The sequence below is a fragment of the Phymastichus coffea genome, unplaced genomic scaffold (assembly GCF_024137745.1).
Source record: "Phymastichus coffea isolate CEN01 unplaced genomic scaffold, Cenicafe_Pcof_1.1 PCOF00062, whole genome shotgun sequence".
Lineage (NCBI taxonomy): Eukaryota > Metazoa > Arthropoda > Insecta > Hymenoptera > Eulophidae > Phymastichus > Phymastichus coffea.
Window position 1 is genome coordinate 423,407 of NW_026706873.1, and position 24,042 is coordinate 447,448.

The following is a 24,042-nucleotide window of genomic DNA, read 5'->3' on the forward strand; positions in this document are numbered from 1 at the left end:
ACGACCGAAAACAAAATATTGAATTGAATGCGTGTAAACATTGTTTAAAATATCTAATTGAATATACAAAGCAATACGCGATCCATAAACAAAGAGAGAAGGAGGAGGGAGTCTAATCTGAATCTTGAGAGGTAAAGCGAGTGAAAAGCAGCGAAAGAGTGAGGGTGAGAAATGTAAATATCAGGCAGGTCAAGTGGTAAAATACAGTGAACGGTAAAAGCACTCGGAATAATTTCTCAACAGCGACGTACGCACGCGCGACGACGTCGCCGTCGATGGGTGGAGGGGGGAGGGGGGAGGGGGTTATTATGAATACGTATCGAATTTCAGGCAAACGTTATGGGCAGGTTGGTCGTTGCTTTCGTTTCTTTCGTAATTTCGGTATGGCGTGTGCCGCGCGGCGGCTGCCGGTTATGGGCACGATAAATACGCCGAAAAGTTGAGCGCCTTGTGTCGGCCGACGCTAATGGAAGTCCCGCGTAGTGCGCCGCGACGAGCCCGAAAACTTTGCTCGGCCAGGATTACTTCCCGAGTCCGCTGTGGCGGCGGCCGCGCGCCACAGATTTGCATCTGCTTGACTGCGCCGCGCGGAACTGCCTGTGATGTGCGCCCAACCCCGAATTAATCTCGCGCGCCCGTTCGTCAAGGCAATTTTTCCTTTGACGGACCGCACCGGCGCCCTCGCGGGACACTCGCAGCTTGATTAGATTGTCACGCGGAAGCACATCGGCGAGCTCCGCGCTTGGCTATCCTCTTGCTTTCTTTTCTTTTCAGCCCCCCCCTCCCCTCATCCCCACCGACCCCCAACCGGGCGCTAATGCGAAAACTTTTCGGGGTCGCGCGCGCGTGCTCGCGACATAATTTACATCCGAGTTGTGCGCGCTCTGTCTCTTCTACTCTTATTTTTCTTTTTATTTTTTTCCCCGACACACTGCTGCACATAATTATACTCGAACTTGCAGTTGAAAATAATCACGGCACTTTTTTCCTCCTCTCTACGGGGAAAAGTAATAAAGACGCTTCAGCGCTGGATTCTTTTCTTATTGAGTCGAGATTGACGTTTATCGTTCGCTGCGCAGTATATTGAAAGGCTGGAGCTATCTTCGCCCAGGCTTAATGCTTCTATATTACTTGCCGCCGTACCATGACAATTTGTTACAGGGCCATGAATTATTACCCTCCTAGCGCGAGCTCGGTTTACGCCTGTTTGATAAAAAATATAACCGCGCATTTATCGTGCACCTATACTGAGCATTGTTTATGTCGTTTGCTGCCGACAATTTACACCTAAACGCGTCGAATGGAACTCATTTCGTGTGACGTTTTTTGACGTAAATCATAAAAATTACTTGAAGCGAGAACAGCAGCAATAAAACCTTTAGTAAAATTGCAAATAGCCTGTTACGATGTTATCCTTCTCCTTTTCCGCGCTGTCGAAAAATACTATGAGTTGTAATATTTTAGCATAAGTTCTGCGGAAAGTCTACGAAATTCAAGTTTTATCTCATCAAGTTTTCCTAAATGATTTTTAAACGTAGTACACAAATAAAGCAGTAGAAAAACAGCAGATAGCATATTATTCTTCACTACTAAAAGTTTTTTTTTGTCTTTGAGAGGCTTTAACCAAATAGAAAAGTAATGAACGTAAGCGGAGCTAAATTTTCATTTGGTTTAATTTGACATTCTCGCTCCGTGTCTCATTCTCGTCGCAGCTGGAAATGTACGCTTGTCAGACTCTTTTGTCCATTGTCGAATTCCAATCTGAAGAGCTTGCTGCTCTTTTCACACTTAATAAATGGCGCCATTATGTCGCGTTTCTCTCTCGTCGCAGCGCACGCATACACAGCGCGCTTCTCTCTTGTAAAACGCGAAAGCCGCGTCAACCCGACAAGACAATCGCCCGGTCTTATTTGATTCGCGCGCTTAACGAACGACAATGCGCGTCGAAGCGGAGAAACGTAAAGTCCGAGGGCGAACGGCGCGAGGGTGTGGGAGGGCAGGCGGAGCGCAAGCGTCGAGAAAAATTTGATAAACGAGCGTAGCCGCGCACTTGCGCCGATGATGAACGCCGATGCAATTTACAAATAATTGCAGTCGCGCGGCTTCGATTAATCACGCGCGCGGCGGGGCCGCGCGGCCAATTTGTATCCACTGTCGACTCGTCGCGGGAGACAGCGCCTGGTCGCGATTTTTCACGATCAGCGCGCCAGCAGCGCCAACGGAGCAGCCCGCGGCATTCGTCTTACTTTGCGTCCGCGCGCGACTACAAATCGGCGAGGCACGCCATCGCGCGATAAGGCGCCTCGCTCACCTTGAACTCGACACAATCGCCGAAAGGATAATCCACGAGCGCGCGTCCTTCGCACGCGAGGCTGCGCGTGCAACAAGTGCAATAGCGCGCGGCGCGTCCGTGCCTTTTTTTTTTCCTCTGCGCCCCCTCGAGCGCGCGCTCACGCGATGGCGTCTCGCGACCGCCGCCGCCGCGCGATCAATCGCTTACCGCGACTACTTACAACCTAATTAAGCTGCCTCGGACACGCGATCTGCGTGTGCACACACTGCGTGCCGACGCTGAACTTTCGCTCGCGTCACCGCGGATTAACGATCATCGACTTTGATCGAGCTTCTCGCGTCCCCTCCTCTCGCGCGCGTCACCGCCGCTCTGCTACGTTTTCTCACCCCCGGCGAGATTCATTCATGACGCGCTCACTCCAGACTCTTTCACCGATGGCTCATAGAAGTGAGGAGATTCGTTCGCTGCGCCGGCTTTCTCTGCCGTTGGGTCTTCGGGTGTACTGAACCTGCGGAATTGAGTGGAATATTGTTCGACTCGATGAAACAGCGCCCGTCGGAAACAGCACATGAATAAGTCAGAAAGGCGTCAGCTGGAAAAAGAAAAATTGCGAAAGATCGCGCTTATATATATTTTTTAATCATAAATTATACTTGGCAAACAAAAAGAATAAGCTATATCAAGGCGTGTGCACGGCGTTTTTATTTCGTTATCTTCCTCCTTTTTCTTCTCATTCACTTCACCTGCAGTATAAAATGTGGCCTCCTACCAAATCCCACGTAAGTACACGTGGAGAGTGTTTTTATGAAATACACTGCCGGCACTTTAAAAAAAGAAACGCCCAATCATCAGAAGCTCGTGAGAGCCTAAATAAAGCAAATAATCCAATAAAAAAGAACGGCGGGTCGCTTTTGCTGGCATTATCTCGTTGGCCAAACTATGAAAAATCGGATGCTACGGTGTTAAACAATCATGTTCATCCCCACTTTCCTCTTTTTTACTTGTTTACCAATTTGAACCGAAACGAAGGAGACAAAAAGAAGGAGAGGTAGAAACGCTGTTAGAACATCCGCGTGCAACGTGCGAAATTAAACGTGAAATTCCGCGGAGAGAGCCATTAAAAACGCTTAAGGAAAAAGAAAAAAAAAAGGAAATTTTTTTTTTCGTCAACTCAGCGCCGCGAGCAAACACGCCCTCGAATTCGCCTTATCGCGCGGCGCGAACTTTTTTCATTTCGCTTCTGGGCCAAAATAAAGCTCGCGCGCGGGGAGGAGGCGCCAACTTACAACGAGTATCCGCGTCTATGGTTCTCTATCTCCACTTGGATTGCGCTCCCAGGTCCGCCTGTTCGATAGCGTTTTCGTTCCGCTGCGGTCTTTATTGAGGTGGCGCCCGAACGCTTACCGCGCGCGCGCGAGAGCTGGGATCGCGTCTTCGGAGCCTCGCGAAAATAGCGGCACGGCCGGGCCTCGCGCTTCGCTCTCCGTGTGCGTTTGCGACGCGCCGCACTTTCCTCTTGTGCGCCGCTTAAGATCGGCTCTCGCAGCCTTCATGAACGAAATCCGTGATGGCGTTTGTGCTTTCACTCATCAATATTCCGCGGCAGACCCACTCGCTTACGCGCGAAACCCTCTTCATTTTGACTTTATCTCGGTCTCGTTAAATACGAAACAGAGTATTTTTTTTTCTTTCAATTTGCGCAACGATTAAACGTCCGTTTATGCAAATCGGCCTTCACTTTCTTCGACAAATCTCCGCTTTTCCCCGTCGCCGCTTAGAATAATCCTTCGCGAAGAACATTAATTTTATACGCTGCTTTAAAAACTTTCAATTGAAGTTCTCGTATCTCGACATTGTTGAAACCAAGTTTCCCGGTAGATAATGCGCTACACTCATTGCAGCACGAAACTTTTAAATCTGGTCTTTTTTGCGCAAAAATGAATTCGACCACGTTGTTGGTTTATAATGTGTAATTGTCGCCTCGTGCGCCCGTTTGAACGTCAGAGCATTTTAAGAATAATCGGTTATTTGATTTACCTTCGCAAAAAGATAGAACCAAGGAAATGGCAGACGGATGCGGTTAATGTAAGAACTTTATTGATTGTGAGGTTGGTGGAATACACTTATGGATGACAGAGAAAAGATATATGTATTTATATATATATAGAGACCACTCTTAGTACTCAATCATAGAGAGGACCGACAGTGCTCCGACCGATACGAGATCATAGTCTCGACTCAACTCGCAGCTAGCATGCATGCCATATGCAAGAGAAAACATATAATGGTGGCGCTACTGTCGCTCTCTCTGATTGCCAACTTATACATTAGACTAAATGTACTTTTACCCCCTTTTCTTTTCCTTAACTCCTAAATATATGTTCCCCTTTTACCTCTGTAATAGTCATACGTACAGGGTATTTTAATAGAGCACACTCACGATAACAGCAGCAGCAACAACAACAATAGATACGACGGTGCTGCAGCAGTTTTCATTAAAACAAATTCAATGCTCAATCTCCGTGAATTGCGCGTCGTCACGGCCAGACGAAGCTCCGACCCGGCGACCAACGCAACGCCGTCGTTGTGAATGTAAAAAACGGGTTTGGAAAAGAAAATAAACACACGCGCATAATTCGAGGGACGGAATTGAATTCCGCATGGCAGTGAGCGGTGCCTTACGCCGCGTTGCGAAACCGCGCGGGGAAAAAAAATCAATTGGCACGCTGAAAATCCACGGCGCGTTAACGCCGGACTCGCGTGTTCCCCCCTTTCCCTTCTGTTTTTCCAGCTCCGGGGTTCGGTGATGCGCGCTGGCTGCGAAACTCGATCAAAAGTGCCGAGACTCGCCGCCGACGCGAGAGCGAAAAACAAGGACGCGCGAGCCGACGGCCAAGTGAATTCGGTGGGCGCGAGCCTTATCTCGAGCCACAGTCGCGATGGAGCAATTGAATTAGGTCGCCGCTGTGACTGCGAGGTAGCTAGACTAGTGGACATTTGCGACGATGGGGCAACCACCGGGTCGCTGTTAAAAACGGCATCACGTAGAGAGGGCCGCGGGAATAATTCAAGACCGAGCCCTTGCAGGGCGGCGGGGGGAGGGGGTCGGACACGGCGCGCATGCAGATGGGGATTTTCCGCGCGAATGATTCACCGTCTGGTGCGATGCCAAGAGACACGCGGCCGATTATAAAGGCGCGATAGAGCTTTGATAGCCGCAGACGCTGGCGTGCGAGAGATGGACAATCTCGGGCGCGAGTGGTCGCAGCGGAACGGGGGCGACGCGGCGAGGGGCGAGGCCGCGCGCGCGCATCGATCCTCGAGCTCGGCGGACGGCGGTGGGCCGTATAAGGCGATCCGAATTTCCGTGATGTCGCAGCCCTTCGGCCGGCGGGGGTCGCAGGCGACAGTGGCGCATTCGCGCGCTCCATTGCCGAATCGGCGATCAAACGCAGCGCGATGCGTGGGGAAGGGCGTAACGCGGCGCCGTTAAAGCCCATCTCGGCGGGCGAGCGAGCGAGCCGAGGCGATCGATTTGACAACTACGGCATGCCGGACGCCCGCGCGCGCGTTAATTAGGAGACGTCGACGACCAAATGTCATTTCGCAGCTGAATGCCAGCTATGATAAACACGCACGCGCTGCTCCGGGGCCTCAAGCGGCATGTACCATTGCCACACCCTCTCTCTTGGTGTCCATTGCCACCCTCCACCCCTCGAGCTTCTCGTAACTGCCCTCCCCCCTCCCCGCGTCTACCCCAAAGGGATCCTCGATTTCCGTGCTACTACCGCTGAATGCGTTTCAGCGCACTGTACAGTCGTAAATTTTGGCAGCCAGCGTCTAATAACAAAGTCTAATGCTCCCTGCCGCTGGCTGACTAGCCACTATAGCTCCTTTCCCCCTCGCGGCTCTGACGCTCGGAGACGTATGAAGTTGAATTATGCTGACCGAGTGTAGAAGCAGCATCAGCCCAATTAAGATAATCGCACATCTCGCTTCTTCGCGCTTTAAGGAGTAAGACGATTTTCGAATTTTTCAAAGCGTGAATTCCCGACTTGTCAATTATCAGCGCCATAGTCCGTTGTTGTGACGATCTGGCATCACTCGCCAGTCACGCTTCGATCGACCAATTATTCTTCCGACCCATTGAAATGTCAATCATGCAAAACGATCTTATCAGCTGACGCGTTCGATTCATAATTCATGCGACGTAAAATGCACGTGTGCACGCGCGCACTCGGCGCGTCAAAATTCAATTTCAATCCTGACGTCGCGGAGAGAGAGCTTTACAATACCGTGTAGGAGCTTTTTGGCCGATGAAAAAAAAACTGAAATATACGGCGAATTTTCGCAGCTCGACGTTAAAGTGCTAGCTGAGCGAGGCAAACGGGAAAACGTACACTTGGCATGGTTTTCTTCGACAATTCCCTCGGAGCTGCCATTCGAAAAGCTCACATCAATTAGGAGCATTCTTGAAGCTTTCTTGATTATGCACTGCGCCAGCATTTACTAACGAACAAATTCAGATGAAAATTTGAAATGGAGGCCGAGGAACGCGCGCGAGAGAGAAAGAGAGAACCGTCAACGGCGTGTCGACTTGAACCTTGACACCGTTTCATCCCTTGACTTTTTTTCGCAAAATTATTCGCCGCCAGCCTCGTTAGACAGCTGAATGCATATTCAAAGCGACATCGGGTAATTACAAGGTATAATACCCGAGCGCCGCGTGCACATACGTATAGGCATCGGGCAGAGACGGGCAGGTATAGCGCGGTCTGGCCAATCAAGACAGGTTTCAGAATCAGGCGCGCTGCTTATCAAAGCCACTGCGGCAATATCAGCCATCCATCAAGTTTGCTTAGCGAGGCGCTCGGCCGATAGAGCAGACGCACATAACTCGGTAAACGTAGGCGGCGAGAGCGGCCGAGAGCTCATTAGGCTAATGTCTCGAGCGGCGATTGCGGCTAGCCGCAGTTAACTTACGCCCGCCTACCGATAATTATCGGATGCTGCTGCTGCTCGACTTGCGCGAAACTCCGTCGGCGCGCGTTCCATTATGCCTTCGAGGAACGAATGCCTCGCCGGTAATTAAAAGGAAGGCAGCGAGCTTTGTGCGCGTGAAAAAAAAAAAAAATTTTTAAAAAGAGCCGCCGCCGCGGGTCAAGTGGGTTTTTGGGCGGCGGATTGTTTACCAGCTTGTAATGGTGGGCTATGTGCCTTTTGTGCACCGGCTAATTAAATGAAATTCTTCATTCTTTCGCTTTCTCGAAAATTGTCCTTGTATTTTTTATTTTTTATTTTTTATTTTTTTTTCCCGTTTTATTTCTATTCGACGACCTCGATTACGAGCGAACTAATTTTCTCTGCCTGACGCTGACGTTCGCCGAGACACGCGGGGCGACTGATTCATTCGATTTTTAATAGAAATTTTACACTCGTCCTACATCGGCTTGCCGCCGCGGCGTATTGTTCGCGGACTTTGCGAGTTAGCCAAAAGTTCATCGTCGCAACAAAGTTGAAAATGTTGCATAATGAATATTAAAAGGTCGCACAACAACGAGACACCGTGGGCGAGCAAGCGGATAATTATACCGTGAATTAAACTTGACCGGAAGTCTCGCTCTCCAAGAAGTTTTTGCGAGCTTGGAAACGAGATTATAGCGCGTAACGTTTCGTTGCGCATTGGGATCATTATGACCTACTTGGAAAGGAGGGAGGCAGGGGCCATGGGATAACAAGAATCTACGATAGTGGACTCCCGCCCATTCGCGATTACCCTTCGACTACTTTCCAACTCGCGTTGTGGCCAAAATCGCGTTTGCAGAGGGAGTAAGGGACGAGTACGAAGAGGAGGAAGGAGGAAAAGACAAGTCGGACGTCAGAATTCTGTCCCGAGGACAAATCCCAGTTGGCACGCTCGCCGGACGAGTAACTTGTTTTCCACATTGTCGCTCGCGCGGCTAAATAAATAACGCGCCGGCGCGGCCGGAGAATAGAAAACTGGCGGCATCTGTGTCAATGGAGCGCCGTCCGCCGCGGCGGACGACGAGTAAAAGTGTCGCGCCCGCTGGCGTCCCGCGGGAGGGCAATTTCCGCGCGCGCGACGCCGGATAATTTCTCGAGACGCGGGGAATCGTGCGAAGGGGTCGGCCGAGCGGACGGCACAGCCGACCGGAAAATAAAGACGTCGCGCGGTATCGCACATGCTAATGTTTCCCTCTTTGGGATCGATGCGCGCGGCCAAGCCACTTGGGACGCGCGGAGCTAGCTCGTTGCACTCGTCTATCCGGTCCTTCATTGATTTTTCAATTGTGCAGCCCTCCTCCGAAGCCGAGTCGTCGCTGCTGGCTCGCCGAGAGGGATTTTCAGGGACTCCGACTTTTTCTTTTTCTTTATCCCCGAGCCGAACGAGAGGCGACGCGCATATCCGCGGCGTGACGCGCCTGTCTCTGCCCTACATTTTTCAAAGGGCAAATTGCTGCCAATTGAGAGCGGCGAGGAACGGCAAGGCGTCACCTCTCGCAGCGCGCATGGCGAAACCGAGAGAATCTCGGGCTGCAAAATTACGTCTCGGAGCCAGCTGCAGCGCGGAGGGTGCAGAAAGACAGCCGTGGAGTAGATTCGTCGAGAGTTTCTTCTCTCGTTCGTCGCCGTGTTACACGGGCATAACTGATTCGATCCCCGGGAAAAATAATCCGACGAGCGTCCGTTCCCTTTCATCGCGAGCTAGCTCGAAGCTCGCCCGCGCACACATCGGCCGTATATCCGTAATAACTGGGAATCGATGCTGCATTGGCCCTCCGATCAGCGCAGCTCAAAGTGCCACGACAACAAGTACATTGTGAGCATTTGCCCGGCCCGCCTCCGTGATTGTACCAGCTCAAATTTTCTTTCTTTTCTTCGTCGACGCTAAGAACTTTCGCGAAACAAGAAGCGGGAGGGGGTGGGGCTTTGGAAAAAAAGTTGTTGGTCACGGGACCAGCCGTGACAAACCCGGGTAATAAGATCCCGGGACGAGCGCGCGCGGGAGCCCGGGATATTTGCGCGCTCTCGAAAGCGCAATTAGCCTAATGCAGTTTATCCGCGCGCCGAAAGCAGAGCCGGCGGGAAGAACGAAAGAAAGCGGCGAGATAACAAAGAGCGCGCGAGCGTGCGGCAATCGCACGCGTTTTCTTAATTGAGCCGAGGCGCGGCGAGGAGGAGACGGGCAACCCAGATAAACCGCGGCCACGAGAGCGAGAGTAAATCTCGTTTAAGTGAGTCGTTCTTTCATTAGGGAGGCTGTCTGCCACTGTGCCGCGCCAGCAGTCGCCGGATAAACAAAAGGAAATGACGAAGTCCTCGAAGAAAAGCATATTGCTTTCAGTTCGCGAGAGAGAAAGGCCTCGATTCTTCTACTCGGCTCTCTCCCTCTTTTCTTTTCCTGACCCACCTTTGACGCGCCGAGAGACTAAATAAATAAAAAGGACCACGTCTCCGAGGAAATCTTGCAGAAATTGCAATCGCGATCGAGAGCAGGGGGCGGGGGAAGGAGGACAATGGGGCGCACTTTTCATCTCTTGCTCGCTATTTGCCTTCTCTTTGCGCACTGATTCCAGCGGCCTCCGCGAGTTTCGGCCCGATCAAAACAATTAACGTCGCCTCGCTCAAGTTCGCTGCACAGTTACCGGATAGTTCTCGCGCTTGTGGCGTCGCGTAATGGCAAGACGAAACAAGTTATCCGGGACGAGGAGTTCATAAAGAAAGAAATTCGAGACCGCGTTAACTCCACACTGGACACTCGGGTAATTAGCAGCAGTCCTCTTTCTGTTCTCGCCCTTGCCCTGTTAATCAAGACAACTCGCGTGGAGAATAGAATAAAAATACGCGCAACGCGGCTGATTTTTATTTTCTCGCGCGAGGTAAAATTGAGCCTCGGCGCGAACGAGAACGACAGATCGATGCGCTCATTACGCGAGCGTCGGAATTAAAATGCGACGGTCGAGCAAGCGAGGCTCGCGCGCGAGACGGGCAGCGCGGGAATCACGGGGAACGAACGGGCGAGCGAGACGCGCGTGTTTGCCGTGGGCGCAAAAGCTCCGCTGGCGAAAAGCGGCATAATGCAGCAAACTAATCGTCGGCGCGCGTCGATGGCCGCCGAGCACACATTTGCATTTCAAATGATATCGCGGGCGTATACGCGCCCTGCTCCCCCGTGCCGCCGCTGAAATCCGATTTGCCGTTCATTAATCGCGATCGTCGCTGGCTCTCGCGGACTACTCGGCCCGGCCGTAGACGCGCGCGACGACTCTCAAAAGCGATTGTTTCGCTTTGCGCGCGTCGCCGACGTAGGCGCCGCCGCTTTTCCGAGTGGCGCGGCTTTTCTAGACACTTGCAAGGAAATTCCGCTAATGAGACCTAGTTTCTCGAGAAAAAGCGGCCCGAAGAGAGAATGGCCTCTGCGCGTACATCATTATGAAGAAGAAGAAGAGAAGAAAAAAAATAAAAGCGATGCCGTGCCGCGCTCCTTCTTCCCCGTGCTCCTGGCTGCCGCGCAGTCATCGAGCGCCAATTTATCACTGCGCAAGGAAGAAGGGCACGAATTTTCCAACGTCCTCGCATGCCTCTCGCGCGCGTTTCCGCGAGCGCTTAGCCAACTGTAACTCGTCCCCGGTCTATTTGCTCTCGCGATTAACGCGTCGTTGTGTGCTCAGAGACTTTGCCAACTCTTACCTCGCTCCCGGGGTGGCACGAACTTGCGGATTCATTATTATACATTCCGCTGTCGTTCAACTCGTTGCTCTTAACGAATTGTAAATTGCGTCTGAGGTGGGGGATCCCAACTGCCGCTCATCCGATGAGCCATGACGATCGACGCTGGAGATAGGCTCGTCTTTTCTGGAGCACGATCTCAAGCGCGCCTCACGGAGTTGTAGCCGTGCTTCCAAACTTTTAAATGCCACCGCGAGGGCGGCCCGAATTTCCCGTATGTTTATACAAATCTATAACTGCGTATCCAGGTCACGACTATCTCTCGAGAGGCGAAGCGCCCGCGTGGCCCGCGGTGATGAATCGCGATACGCAGCGGCGCTATCAAAAATCAAATTAACCGAACCATTAATGTGACGGCGTGGGGAAAACTATGCCATCGATTTTGCGATGTATGCGCGCACACCGATACGCACATCAATAAAGTTGGACGTATCGGCAGCGCGAATCAATAAACCGAATACATATTTTCTCGAGCTATTATATCGAATAACCGCGCATAAGGCCGCCGACAAATTGATATTGCCTGATAATGAAGCAAAAATGGGAGCGAGAGATGGGAGAGAGGAATGTTGTATCGGAGGGTCTGGGGGAATTGATGTGTGCTCTCTCTTCGCCCCCCTCCCCCTACGATTCTGAAAGCTCATCAAATTGCTCGACGTATATGGCTGCAAATTCTCGCGCTTCTGCCCCTTGGATGGTAGACACGCGTGGCTCGGTGTGTCCGGCGTAGTCTAATGATCGTGTTGTGTTTTTGCAGTGCAACGCGGCAGTGGGAATGAAGGCCTTCTTCGACATGATGCACAGCGGACCCCACAAGCTCATGCTCTTTGGCTCGGCGTGCACCCTCGTCACCGATCCCATCGCCAAGGCGTCCAAGCACTGGCGACTCACGCAGGTTGGTTTGCGATCTTGGTTCAACGAACTCCGTCGTAATTATGCCTGCGACGTGGACCTTTCGCGGGGTTACATTGAATACCACGAGCTCGTGCGCATTTTCCGTTTTTAATCAAATTTTTCATGCGCACGAGCCTTTGTTGAATTTGTCGCGTTTTTTTTCTGACTCCGTTCTCAGCTAAGCTCAGAGGGATATTTCATGGCATTCTGGAAAGGTCTTTTACGACTAACTCTCGGAAATTTAATCATTGACGCTTATAGCAAGTGAGCAAAAAAATTTAATTACTAGACATTTTCTTTGAACGGCGCCGCGGCACTCAAACCAGCTTAAATTAATTTGCTTCTTTGAATTCGATCACATGGAAATTCATAAGCATTCGCGACGAATTTAGCGATACCAACCGCGTCAAACTTTCACGGTACATTATTCCGCGAAAACTCAGTTCATTATATGGTCAAGCGCTCGTGGCTATCGTTAGCGCGCAAGCCAAACTCAACGGCGGTGAAAAAGAGCCACGTGTACGTAGCTTGAAAAATGGAGTACTCGAGAGTGGCCTAACGACAACGAGCTGCGATTAATCGCAATAGTTTTTAAAATAACACTTTGGCTAACGATTACGGCAGCTCGTTCGCCGAACAAGTGAGTGACCGAGTTGCGTAAAAGGAAGGTCACGCAGCGCGTAATAAAATTGAATAATTGGCGTGCGGGAGAAAGAAGTACGGGGCGATGGCGGCGTCCTTCAATTACGATAATTTCTGCGGCTGGATACTAATTTTCCAAATGCGAAAAAAAAGGGAGAAGCGACGCGGCGGCGGCATTATCGCGCGCGCAATTAAACAGTCGAGCGGCGCAGCTAAACTGACCCCTCCCCCCCCCCCCCCCCCCTCTGCGCCCAACCTCTTTTCGCATTTACATATAGATGGAGAATAAACACAGCGTGCGACGGACGCTAAAGGGAGCGCAAGTGAGAAGCATATAGGCAAGGAAAGGACTATAAATAATTTGCGGCCGACGTGGCACGGGGGGGAGGGGACGCTCAAGTTCCACTGAGTAAAGCTTGATCGAGCGTTTATCTTGCTCCCTTCTCGCTTCTGCTTTGTCGTGCTGCTGCTGCCGCTGCAACTTTGTCTTCTGCCGTACGCCCGAACACGAGGGAGAAATGTCACGAGAGCTGCATTGATTAATCTTTTATGAATAACTGCTTGCTTACTTGTTTTTGACCTTCTTTTTCGAGAGAGAGAGAGAGAGAGAGAGAGAGAGAGAGTGAGTAAGCGAGTTGGGAGGGAGAGGGAGTACGTGGAAGTTCAGTGTTTTCTTGCATTTTATATTCAATCAACTTGAGAGCTTTTTAGTTCGGAAATTTTTCCTCGCTTCCTCTTCTTGTTTTTTTCACCATCGGAGGTTATTGAAACAAATTATTCATCGTGATTTACATGGAATCCTTACGTAATGTATAAGAATAGGCCTTCCAGATTCTCAGGAATGAAGGGAAAATATTTTTATCACTTTTTTCCTTCTTGACAGTTATACGACTGCGAACACGCATTTAGAGAAAATAAAAGGCATGCTTGACCTGATTCCTGTAATATATACTTATACACGTTCGATTTGCAATATTCATATGCGTATTAAATTCAGCAGTACGAACTGGAGTGCGCACGCACACGTATACGTACCGCAATATTATAACTACATTATCAAGTTTAATAATTTGCTTCAAACTCGCGCTATAATTACGAGATTATGCATGCACCCCGGTTATAGCAACAAATCAAGAGATCGGCGTACGCGAGGCATCGCGAGACTTTAATTAAAACGAACTAACCATCCGCTCGCGGTTGTTTTGCCGGGGGGCGGGAGGGGGTGGGGAGGGAAGGACGAAAAATCACAGCTGGCAGCTGTTTCACGCGGCAGCGGACAGCACGAAATAAATATTCCAGGAAAAAATGTTCGTATCTCCCGCGCGAGAGCAATTTTGAGCACCGGGCTTGGCGTTCGCTTTGTGCAAACGTCAAAAATTTGGAATTTCGCCTGGCTTCAAAGATTAATTCCAGGTCAGCGGATCCGCAAATAGCCTTGGTAACTCCCTTGGAAATTAATGATTTTACACCAGGCGCCACGACTTATACTATCCAATTCAGTTAAAATAAATCCTGATGTTTATTCACGTCATTTGATTTGATGGCCCTTCCGCCCCAGATTCCCGTAATTGAGTTGATAATACTCGCGGAATTATCAAAGGACCGCCCTTTATGAAGGCATAAGTCTCGAGCGTGAGAATTTAGTAGATTAATAATATCGAAACTCGATACGTTTGCTCTCAACGCGGTAGCATTCTCCGCCGCCGAGTAGTAAAACAAAAGAGAAAAAAGAGCTCACCGCGGGGGGCAATCGCATAGGTGTGCAATTATTACTCCGAAACTCCGCTCGTCGAGGCGTAAATAGCGGCGATCTCGCGCGAGGTCGTCGCGGTGAGAACGCAACGAGGGAAACGACGTTAATTCGCGAAGAGAGCCGTCTTGGTCTGCGAACCGCAACGCCCGACCGCCAGAAATATCTTCGCCGCGCGCATAATGCTCCGATTCGCGCGCGCAAAATAGTCGCCCCTCCCCACCCTCGTGCCACTTTATTTATGCGCCGATCCGACCTACATGCGGCGACCGGCTAAAATAATATTCTCTTTGGATTTTGCGCGCGAGCGATCGATCGCCGAAATAAATATTCGGTGCCGATTGGACACTCGATATCCGTGACGGTTATTCTCGATTAATCGCTCTCTGTTTCTCCCGTTCGCTCTTGCTGCGCACTCCCCGCGGCGGCTCCAAAGCGGAAAACGATCTGCTCGCTCGTTGATTGTGTCTAGCTCTAGCTTGACTTCTTCTTTTATGTATTTTTTTTTTCTTTTTTTTTTTTGCGTTCGTTCGTGCCGCCGCTGCCACCGTGGTTCATCGTATTTGCGTTAGCTCTTCAAACTGCAGTTTGTTTCGGATTTCCCTTTTTGTTCGCCCTTCGTCGCGTGTTTTATCATAAATGCGTGGCAATTGAGTCTCGCTGTGTTTCTAAAAACGCCCGCGTGGCCGTGAAAGAGAGTCGCGCGTATATCGAAGGCGCCACGGGCGAAAAGCCGTCGTTGAAGAAAAGAAAGAAAAAAGAAAAAATGCGCTCGGGCTGACCATAGCGCTGAGCTGCGCCACTGCCGGGCGAAGCCTAGCTCCGCTGCGCGCGTGCGCGGCGGCGACTTTTCGAGGCAGTAAAAACGAAACCGCGCGCAATAATGCCATAGCAGTTAATATCCTCTCTCGCAGCGGCCATAGCAGCTAGACGACGGGAGGAAAGCGGCAGAGAGGGCGCAATATCTAGGCTGACAAACGATCCTCGCGTGTGCCTGTGACGTCTCTCCCTTTCTCTGTCGGGCTGAACGTCTCCGCAGAGCCATTTAAATTTATCGGTCCACGTGGCTTGTTATTTCTAGCTGCAATAAAGCCGCCGCCGATAAATAACCGCGATAATTCGTCGCCGAGAAATTTCTGTGACATTGTTACGGAGCGGCTGACTTGCTCGCGAGCGCAAGGTTTCATGGGCCAATATTTACCTTTGCCTTGTTTGACTTTGGTATTTTTCTCTCTCGCCGCGCGCATACCTTTCAGCCGAGTAATGCAATATTTCCACAGAGCGAGAGGCAGAAGAAAACTTCCCCGTCTGGCAATTGCAGTCTATGGTCGCGTCGTGCATTTATTCAGAGGGACAAAGGAAATGTTTTAAAATGAAAAAAGTCCGCGCGGGTACCACGTATCGCGGAGATGCTTCTTGCTCTTCCTTTCCTTCTGCAGATTCGATTGTACCGAGTAACTTTAGGCAGTGCGGTCTCTAGATGTGTAACACGGATTTTATCTTGGCTAACTTTGAGCACGCGAATACCTCGGCCCTCGCTCGGCTAAAAATCCCAAAGTATTTCATTTGTGAAAATTCCCTTGGTGCCTATTCATTTCCACGTACAAAGGCAATTAGCAACATTTCATCGTCGGCTTTGTAAGGCATTGCTCATAAAGGTTCGAGTTTCTCTCGCCAAGTAAACTTCGTTCTCGCGCTACATAAACTCGAGAAAAGGAGGGGTAGAAAAAGGCGATGATTATAACGAAAGAACAAGCATGCACATTTGCTTTGCTGATTACTACAAAGTACAGTAATGCCAAGCTGCCTCGTAATTTGCTCAGTATGCTTGCATAATGCAAACGCAAAAGGCTACAGGAGTGAGAGAGAGAGAGAGAGACTAATGGCAGTCTCCAGGCGGCAAAAGAAAAAGACCAGCCGGCACGCAAGACTACGCTAATTAATCCTTCGTTAATTAATTAGCTACCATATAGGAAGCGAAAGCGAGGCTTGTTGCTGAACCACGCGATTCTCGATTTACCGGGCTCGCGATTGCTGTTTGCCTTTCTCATTATTTCATTTTATTTCGTGCCCTTTCCCTCCCGCTGAGCGACGCCCGATTCGGCGCGAAGCCAATTAATTCTCGCAGCTTCTCCGCGGAATTCGAGTCGCGCCTCCGGAAATGCGTCCGTCGCGATCGCGCGACACAAGAAAGCGCCGGGTCCCGCGAGGAAATGATTAATCGACGCCGCGAGACGACAACGGCAGCGCGTGCGTGCCGCTTTGACGCCTGCGAAATTGCAGTCGGTCCGCGTTCGCGCCAAAGGGAGATAAATTCGTCGATCGCTGCAGCGCGCGCGCGGGAATTCAAATCAGCGCGCACTACTCTAATTCCGAATTGATCGCTTTGAGGGCGGCAAACGGCGCGGCATTGACAAACAGCACGGGGGAAAGAAATATTATGGGAGTGGTAAATCGACAGAGCAGGACTCTTTTTTCTCTTTCTTCGTCGAGCAAATAACAGTTTGCAGCGGGAATCGTCGAATCATTCGACGGATCGTCGTCGCGAGTCTGCGCGTAGAGCGACAAAATTCGATTCTTTTTATTTTAACTCCTCTTTCTCTCCCCGAATTGCCTGGACTGCTTCATGAGACTGAACTTTTATCAAGTTTGCTTTCCAAATTGAAGCTTTCCGAAGAAGCGTAAATTTGTTAAAACAGTCGATATCTTTTTCCAACGCTGAGTTCCATCGCGACTGCAAGGATTACCAAAAAAATACAAGAAAAAAATATGAAAATGAACGATATAGCGCAAACGTTTCGGTTTGGAGATCCGAGTGCTCAACGAGTACGCATGCGAGATCCCTGTCTCGCATCCTCCACGCGTAATCCCTCGGAGAGGAAAAGAAAGAAAAAGAATACAAGTAAGGAAGGATAGAGAAAGCGAAGCACTCCGTGTATCGCGAATGCGGTGTGCGCTCGGCCGTGGGATTAGTTGTACGGCGACTAATCCGATACACGATGCAACTACAGTGGAGCTGCTGTTAATTCAGCCGATCCTCCCGCTGCGCTCGTGATACTTTTAACGATCGCTCTTTGCAGGAGGCCCCGTCGGCGTGTAAAGTGTGCGCTCGCATGTACGCACGGAGGTCAGCGCCGACGCAGCAGTCGTGGGGCTCGTTATCAAGAGCCAAGACTGATTAGATGCATCGACCCGCGATAACTCTGTTTGCACGCCGTTACGCCTATACTCCCACCGAGGTTTATGCACTGTGTGCGGATATCTGTAGACTACGTTCGTTTTTTGCGCCACTGGGGCAATTAACGACTCCCCTCTTTTCTTTCTTTTTTTTTTGCTCGTTGCTCCTACCCAGAGCTTAGCCGCGCGATGGCTGATTTTTATTTATTTATTTATTTTTTTGATGGGGGGACGTGCGAGATGGATGAATGAAAAAAAACGTGCCAATCAAGCGAAAAGGTGACTTGCGGATCGCGCTGTAAATTGAAATGTCGCTCGTGTCAGGAAGCATTTTTGACAGGTATGAGGGTCGTTTGAAGCAATTCCCGTCCGAAAATCGTAATTCTAGCTTTATTTCGCTCCGATCATTTGCATGTTTGGTTTGAGCAGTCGTCGGAAGATCCTCGCCACGGGAATTTCGCGTTGGTCGCGCTTACGGCATGCGCGTCGCAGGAACAAAGCGCCTACGCGAATCGCAGTTGAATTTTCGACGAGAAGAATTTTTCCAAGTAATGAAAATAGCATTGTACCGAATACAATGGTCATTAAGCGCAAAACAAACTCAGCTCAGCTTGCACGTTCGCTCAGCAAGGAGCCGTGGGGAGGGCATCTTTCTCTCCTTTCAGCGAAATGGAGAAAGCTAACCTTGCCTGCTCATCCCTCAAAATTCCGACGAGCACACACGCGCGCGCACCCGCGAAATTAATTAGCCGAAAGAAAGCTCGCCAGAAGAAAAGCGGAAAGGCTAAAGCAAGAAAAAGGAAAACTCGTTCTCCTCTGGTTTTCCCGGCAATTTAGCGCGCGCAAGCGAAGCCGGGAGATTTACAGTCGCATTGTTCGGCGAGTGCATTCATCGCCGGAAGAAAATAATCCGGCGCGCCGGAGCGAGTTCCTTACCTCGTCTGCCCCATTGTGCCGCTCTTGCCGACGAATATAAAATTCTCTGTGCACGCGTGTGTTGCAGCTGAGCTACGCGGACACGCACCCGATGTTCACGAGCGAGAGCTTCCCCAACTTCTTCAGGATCGTACCGTCGGAGAACGCCTTCAACGCGCCACGAGTCAGCCTGCTGAGGGAATTCAACTGGACGCGCGTCGGGACCATCTACCAGAACGAGCCCAGATACGCACTGGTGAGTCGCAATGAAAATTCCTCGTCGCCCATCGGCGATCCAGCCACGCGCGTCCGATCCTCGACCGCCGCTGCCCCCGGGCTGCAGTCGCGTCCTCGTCGCTTACACATGGCCGAGCGACGCGCAGCTCGGAGCGAGCGCGAGTGGAATGGTGATTTATCTGGCGCCGGATTACCCCGGAGCCCAATGCACTTGATCTCGATGCCGAGGCCCGGCTGAATTGTCGCGCGCCGCCTCTGTCCGTTCGCTTTGGTTTGCTCGATCGACGCCAAACATCCCAGCATTTCGTCGAAAAATCAAAGTCCACTCGATCGCTAATCCTCGGCGACTCTGCGACGACAACGCCAATGATTCGACGTCCCCCCCCCCCCCCCCCCCGCCCTCCAGCTGTGGTGACGCAAAGACGACGCGCCACATATTAGTGGTCCTGGCCAGTGTGGCGCACGTAAGCACGGCAAAAAAACAACGACAATTTTTTCGGAGGCACACATTCGTCTTCGGCGGTAACAAAGAGGAGCAAGGGGGCGGAGGGCCTAAATTGATTGCGCTGCGTCGTCAGTCGGCGCACGTATACGCGCGACGACATACTATGCGAGCGCAGACTCGGCAATCGGTGCGTCAGCCCGCGTCTGTCGCTCGGCTCAAACGGAATCGAGCGAGTTCGGGGCCTCCGAGCCCGAGAGCCGCCGCGCGATATTCGCGGCCGCGAGAGCCGGTCGGCCTTTCGCAACTCCATTTCCGCGCGTCGACGTCGCGTTCGCCGGGGCTCGAAGCGTTCGGGCACGGAGCCGGCAAGTCCTCGCGATTCGCGCCTCCTCCTCGTGGTTACGGGCGTCCCAGACGAGGTTCGATTGTCGGAGCAGTCGCGAGGGAGGCTGTAGACATCGTCTGAAGCAATTACAAGTTGGCGCGCGCTCCCGCCGAGATAATTAAAATCCCGCGATTGATTTTCGGGCCGGAGCACGTGTAACCGGAAGGACGAGGATTTTTCTTCTTTGAGATAAAGGATCCTTCTCTTGGCCGAGATGACTGCGCTCTCGGGTACGGGGTGGAATAATTGTCTCTCTCGTGAATAAATGAATGGCGATGAAGCGACGCGCTGCTCCAGATTTTCCGATCGCGGCTCTCTTGGGCTGGGCGAAACGAAAAAACAAACAAAAAAATTCATGGCGGATCATTGTCCCTCGGTCGTTTTTGTTGCTTTCTTATCTCCCTTGTAGCCGGAAAGAAGCCGTGATTCTGTTTCTTTTTTTCTTCTTCGACGTTTGTTTGCGCAAACTGTTTTCTCTCCCGCTCTCTCCCCGAAGTTTCGAGACAAAAAGCGTTATCGTAATTTGCCGGGGGGCAAACGAGCGCAAGTCGCAAGAAAAAATAATAAAAGCAGCCGATTGCCTCCGAGGGCTTTCCGTCCGAGTTATTGTTACTTCGGCGATAAAAACACTAACAATTCGCTATCTTTCTCTCTCTTTCTGTATCTCTGAGAAGAAGAAAAAATCGATCCTACCAAAATTGCTCGAGTTTAATAACGCACCTTTTGAAAGACGCGCGCGTGCGTCATTTCAACGGCAATAGGAAATCTCATTTCCGCTGAAAACTTTATCACTTCAATTAAATTTCTGCAATACGAGCGAGTATTCGATTGGAAAGCCCAATATCACTTCATTTGCCCTGACATAGAAATACACGTCCTGCAGGCCAGATATCAGATTGGCCAGAAAAAAAAGGGTACGCAGACAAATTTGATATCCAAATTTAACGGGCATTTTGGCTTGGCGATGCCCGTCGAATTACGAACGCGGAAAAACCCACTTGAATGTACGTGTAGAAATCCAAGCTCGCAGCAGCAGTAGCATCCGCACATCCTGACAAATAGCTGCGTTAATCAAATTGTCAATCCGACCGACGACGTCGTCGGCAAAGTCAATCAGCGGTCTGACGTCGCGTACATGCGCGCTGCTTTGCATTTCTCCGCTGCTGTATAAGCTAACCCCCCTCACCCTCCCCCGATATTTCATGCCGATATCCGTTCAGCTCGCCGGCTGCACATGCCGCCGTACATAGCGTCTTCGGTGGCTGTCGTACCCCTTTTTCCTTGCAAAAACGAGGCATACCCGCGCGCGCGTGGTTCGGGTGTTTGCGGGGGGATTAGCCGGGCGGACACACGCGGAGGGGTCAGCGACGGCGAGGTCTTATTTAAGTTTAATGTCTCATTAAAAGCTTCTTGCCGGGCAAACGCGGCTTAACGGCGAAGCCACGCCGTAAGACAGAGCTCGGCCGAGCGATCGCCGGAGATTAGTTTTATTTGACAACCGCGTGCTTTCAATTTGACTCGTGCGGCTCGCTCTTCTTTTTCTCGCCACGAGCCTTGGCGGCCCGATTTTACGGACTAGAGCGTCGTCGGCTTGACGAATCGATCCCTCGCCAGGCTCGTCATCAATCCGCTATTACGATGAGCCCCGGCCCTATTTTACTACACGAGGGGTGGCCGAATACACAGTCGATCTTGGCTGATTATGTTGCAAGCTGTCGCTAATGCTGTCTTGTCGTGATTTTCGGTTTATCGACAGCGAAAGTTGCGACGCGCGCGAGCGAACAAAGGGCGGCAAGCGATCGAACGACAGCCTCGACGTAGGAGTCCCGGAAAGACCAACGAAATCGCGTCAGTCGCGGTCGACGGAGCTCCCGTCGCTTATCCCGACCGGCCGCGGGCCGCGTTGAAAAAGAGAGAAAGAACACCGCCGCGCGAATCCAATTAGAACGTTTCCCGCAAGGCGCGCGCGCGCGCGCGCGCGTCGTCTCGTTGGGTACGCGCAATTAATGCCCCGCTCGGCACTGCAGTCGCGATAGCGCTTGCGTCGCGAAGGAATGCTCGGGGAGATATTATGCGCGCACGTATACCTACTGGCGCTTTGGCCTCCCGATGTAGGTCAGAGAACCGTTCGCGGCGGAGAGAGCGACCGAGATTTTATTAAACGTCCGACGACGACGACGACGACGACGACGCTGCCGCTGCTGTAATTTCATCTTTTTCCACAAAATACCGCCGCCCGCTTTACAAGAGAAGCGGGAGAGAGAATTCTTTTTGTCCGTTGGAGCGACGTATATATAACACGCTTAAATACCCCCCTGAGGGGCGGGATACATTTAAATTTATCGCGGTCGCAGTAAGTTTCAATAGAAGCTGCTCTGCCGCCGAAGAAAAATCGCTATCTTGTTTGTTCGGGGCATCGCGCGGTTTTCCGCTTGTTCATTCATGCTCCTCGAGCGATATCTCAGCGTGGGCCTCTTTCGAGACGAATTTTCCGCTGTTTCAGGCTCACAATAGGCTGGTGTCGGACCTCGATCTGAACGACATCGAGGTGGTGGAGAGCCAGAGCTTCGCGACCGAGGTGACCAGCGCACTGGAGAAGCTCAAAGACAAGGACGTGCGAATAATCCTGGGCAACTTCGACGAGCTGTGGGCGCGCGAGATCTTCTGCCAGGCTTACAAGTAAGACCGACGATTCTCTTCCTCTCTGGCTCTCGGCAGACTCGAGATAGAGAAAGTCGTCCGGGCGAGAAGTTGACAATCGCCGCCGCTGTTGCAGGCTGAACATGTACGGGCGCAAGTACCAGTGGGTGATAATGGGCATGTACACGTACGAGTGGTGGCTCAAGGCGGACGTGCAGTGCGCGCCGGCCGAGCTGGCCGAGGCGCTCCACGGCACCATACTCACGGATCTGCTGCCGCTGTCGACCCAGCAGCAGATCACCGTTTCAGGCATCGTGAGTGCTGCCTCTCCTCCGCTCCTTTTCGCCGCCCCCCCCCCCCCCCGGGGGGGGCCCGGGCGCATCGATCCGCAACTCGTTTATTCCGACGAGCGGCCCAGCACAGTCCTTTCTTTCCGCTCGTTGACGCTCGACTAATTGACGATTCACGACCAATCGCCACGACCTTTTCACCGGAGAGAGAAAGACACTCCTGCCTCCCCCCTTGTTTGTTTATACAGCGGCCTGGAGATCCTAGGCGATCGTGAATATGGATTTCCAGTAATTAATCCGTCTATTAACAAGATTGTGTTTGACTCTCTCTCTCTCTCTCTCCCTTGCGTCGCGAGTCTGATGATTTATACAAGCGGCTCGCATATGATCGCGCGCGATTGTCGGAACGCCGTAATTGCACGAATGACGGCGGGCTGCTCGATTTCGCATTGGCGCGTCGCGGCGTACGCGCGATCGTAAATGGAAAAAGTGCGTCGATTATAGGCAATGCTCGCGAAAGGGGGAAAAGATGCGACGCCAAGCGCCTTGTTATTTAAAGCGCGGATTCCGCGCACGTAAAGTTTTATTGGAACGTCGCACTCGTATCTTCGGCAAGAAAGAAAGAGAAGGGGGGGGGCACGGTAACGAGGGACCACGATCCCGGCTGTCCCACGTATATCCCGCAGACATCGCGCTCCGGATAATAGAAGCGAGGCAGTAGTGAAATCGCTCAGTGCCTCGGATATCGCCGTCTGAGAATTTTCATGCGGAACTTTTTTCGGCGCACGCATTCGTCGTGAAACTTAGATTGGATCTCTCGGCTAGGCGATGGGCGGGAAGGGGGAAGAGGGGAGACACCTAACGAACGAGAAAACAAGTTGAAAAGCGGCGAAGTGAAAAAGGCGCCTTTTAGCCTCGCGATCCCAAAGTCTCGCGCGCGCGCGCACATTCCGCTTGGCGAGGGTGCGGACGAAAAATTCGAAATGCCGACATCGGCGCTGATCCGATCAAAGCTTTGACTGTTCAAAGCTCGCGACTCGGAGAATTGGCTCGTCGGCAGGGGGAAGGAGGGAAGTGTAATGTCATAAATTATGGAATTTCTCGGCAAACGCAATCAACTCAGAGGATCCCCCTATCTCTGTCGGGTTAATGTGATTATGAGAAAGAGATTGCAAAGACGACGGCGTCTCTCTCCTTTCAATTCCAATTTTTTTTTTCCTCGATTCTCTCGATCGGGAAATTCCCTCGATTTTCAACACTGACCCTTATCCTCTCGCTTTCTTTTGTCGTTGAAGCTCAAAGAATTACCCTTTTGCCGGCAAGTTTCGCTCAGAAATTCCATGAATATTTGGCTCTTCATCGTGTCCCCGGAAATTTGAGAGCTGCACGTACTCTCGTAACGAGATATGTAACTTTCCAACAATAGCGAGTATCATATATTGTTGTTGTTTCGCTGGCAGAACTCTCGCGAAATATTATCAGATATTATACAACTATAGGGACACGTAATTCGCAAATAATCCAAAGTTCCCGCGCGCGCGCGCGCGCGTGCAATCAATGCGATATTTCAGATTGCAATGTGCTCGAGTGGAGAAAACGTCGCACATTTCACGGGAAAAAAAA

The 24,042-nt window shown here is 51.3% G+C and overlaps 1 protein-coding gene across 2 annotated transcripts in view; it reads left to right on the plus strand.

The window, feature by feature from the left end:
* Nucleotides 1-24,042, plus strand: part of LOC131666936 (gamma-aminobutyric acid type B receptor subunit 2) — an 81,886-nt gene that overhangs the window by 46,569 nt on the left and 11,275 nt on the right. For both annotated transcript variants that reach the window (XM_058940036.1, XM_058940037.1), the window contains exons 3-6: nucleotides 11,802-11,939; nucleotides 18,511-18,678; nucleotides 21,993-22,168; nucleotides 22,266-22,443. In XM_058940036.1, coding sequence (XP_058796019.1) covers nucleotides 11,802-11,939; nucleotides 18,511-18,678; nucleotides 21,993-22,168; nucleotides 22,266-22,443 — 660 coding nt within the window. The remainder of the gene's footprint in view (nucleotides 1-11,801; nucleotides 11,940-18,510; nucleotides 18,679-21,992; nucleotides 22,169-22,265; nucleotides 22,444-24,042) is intronic.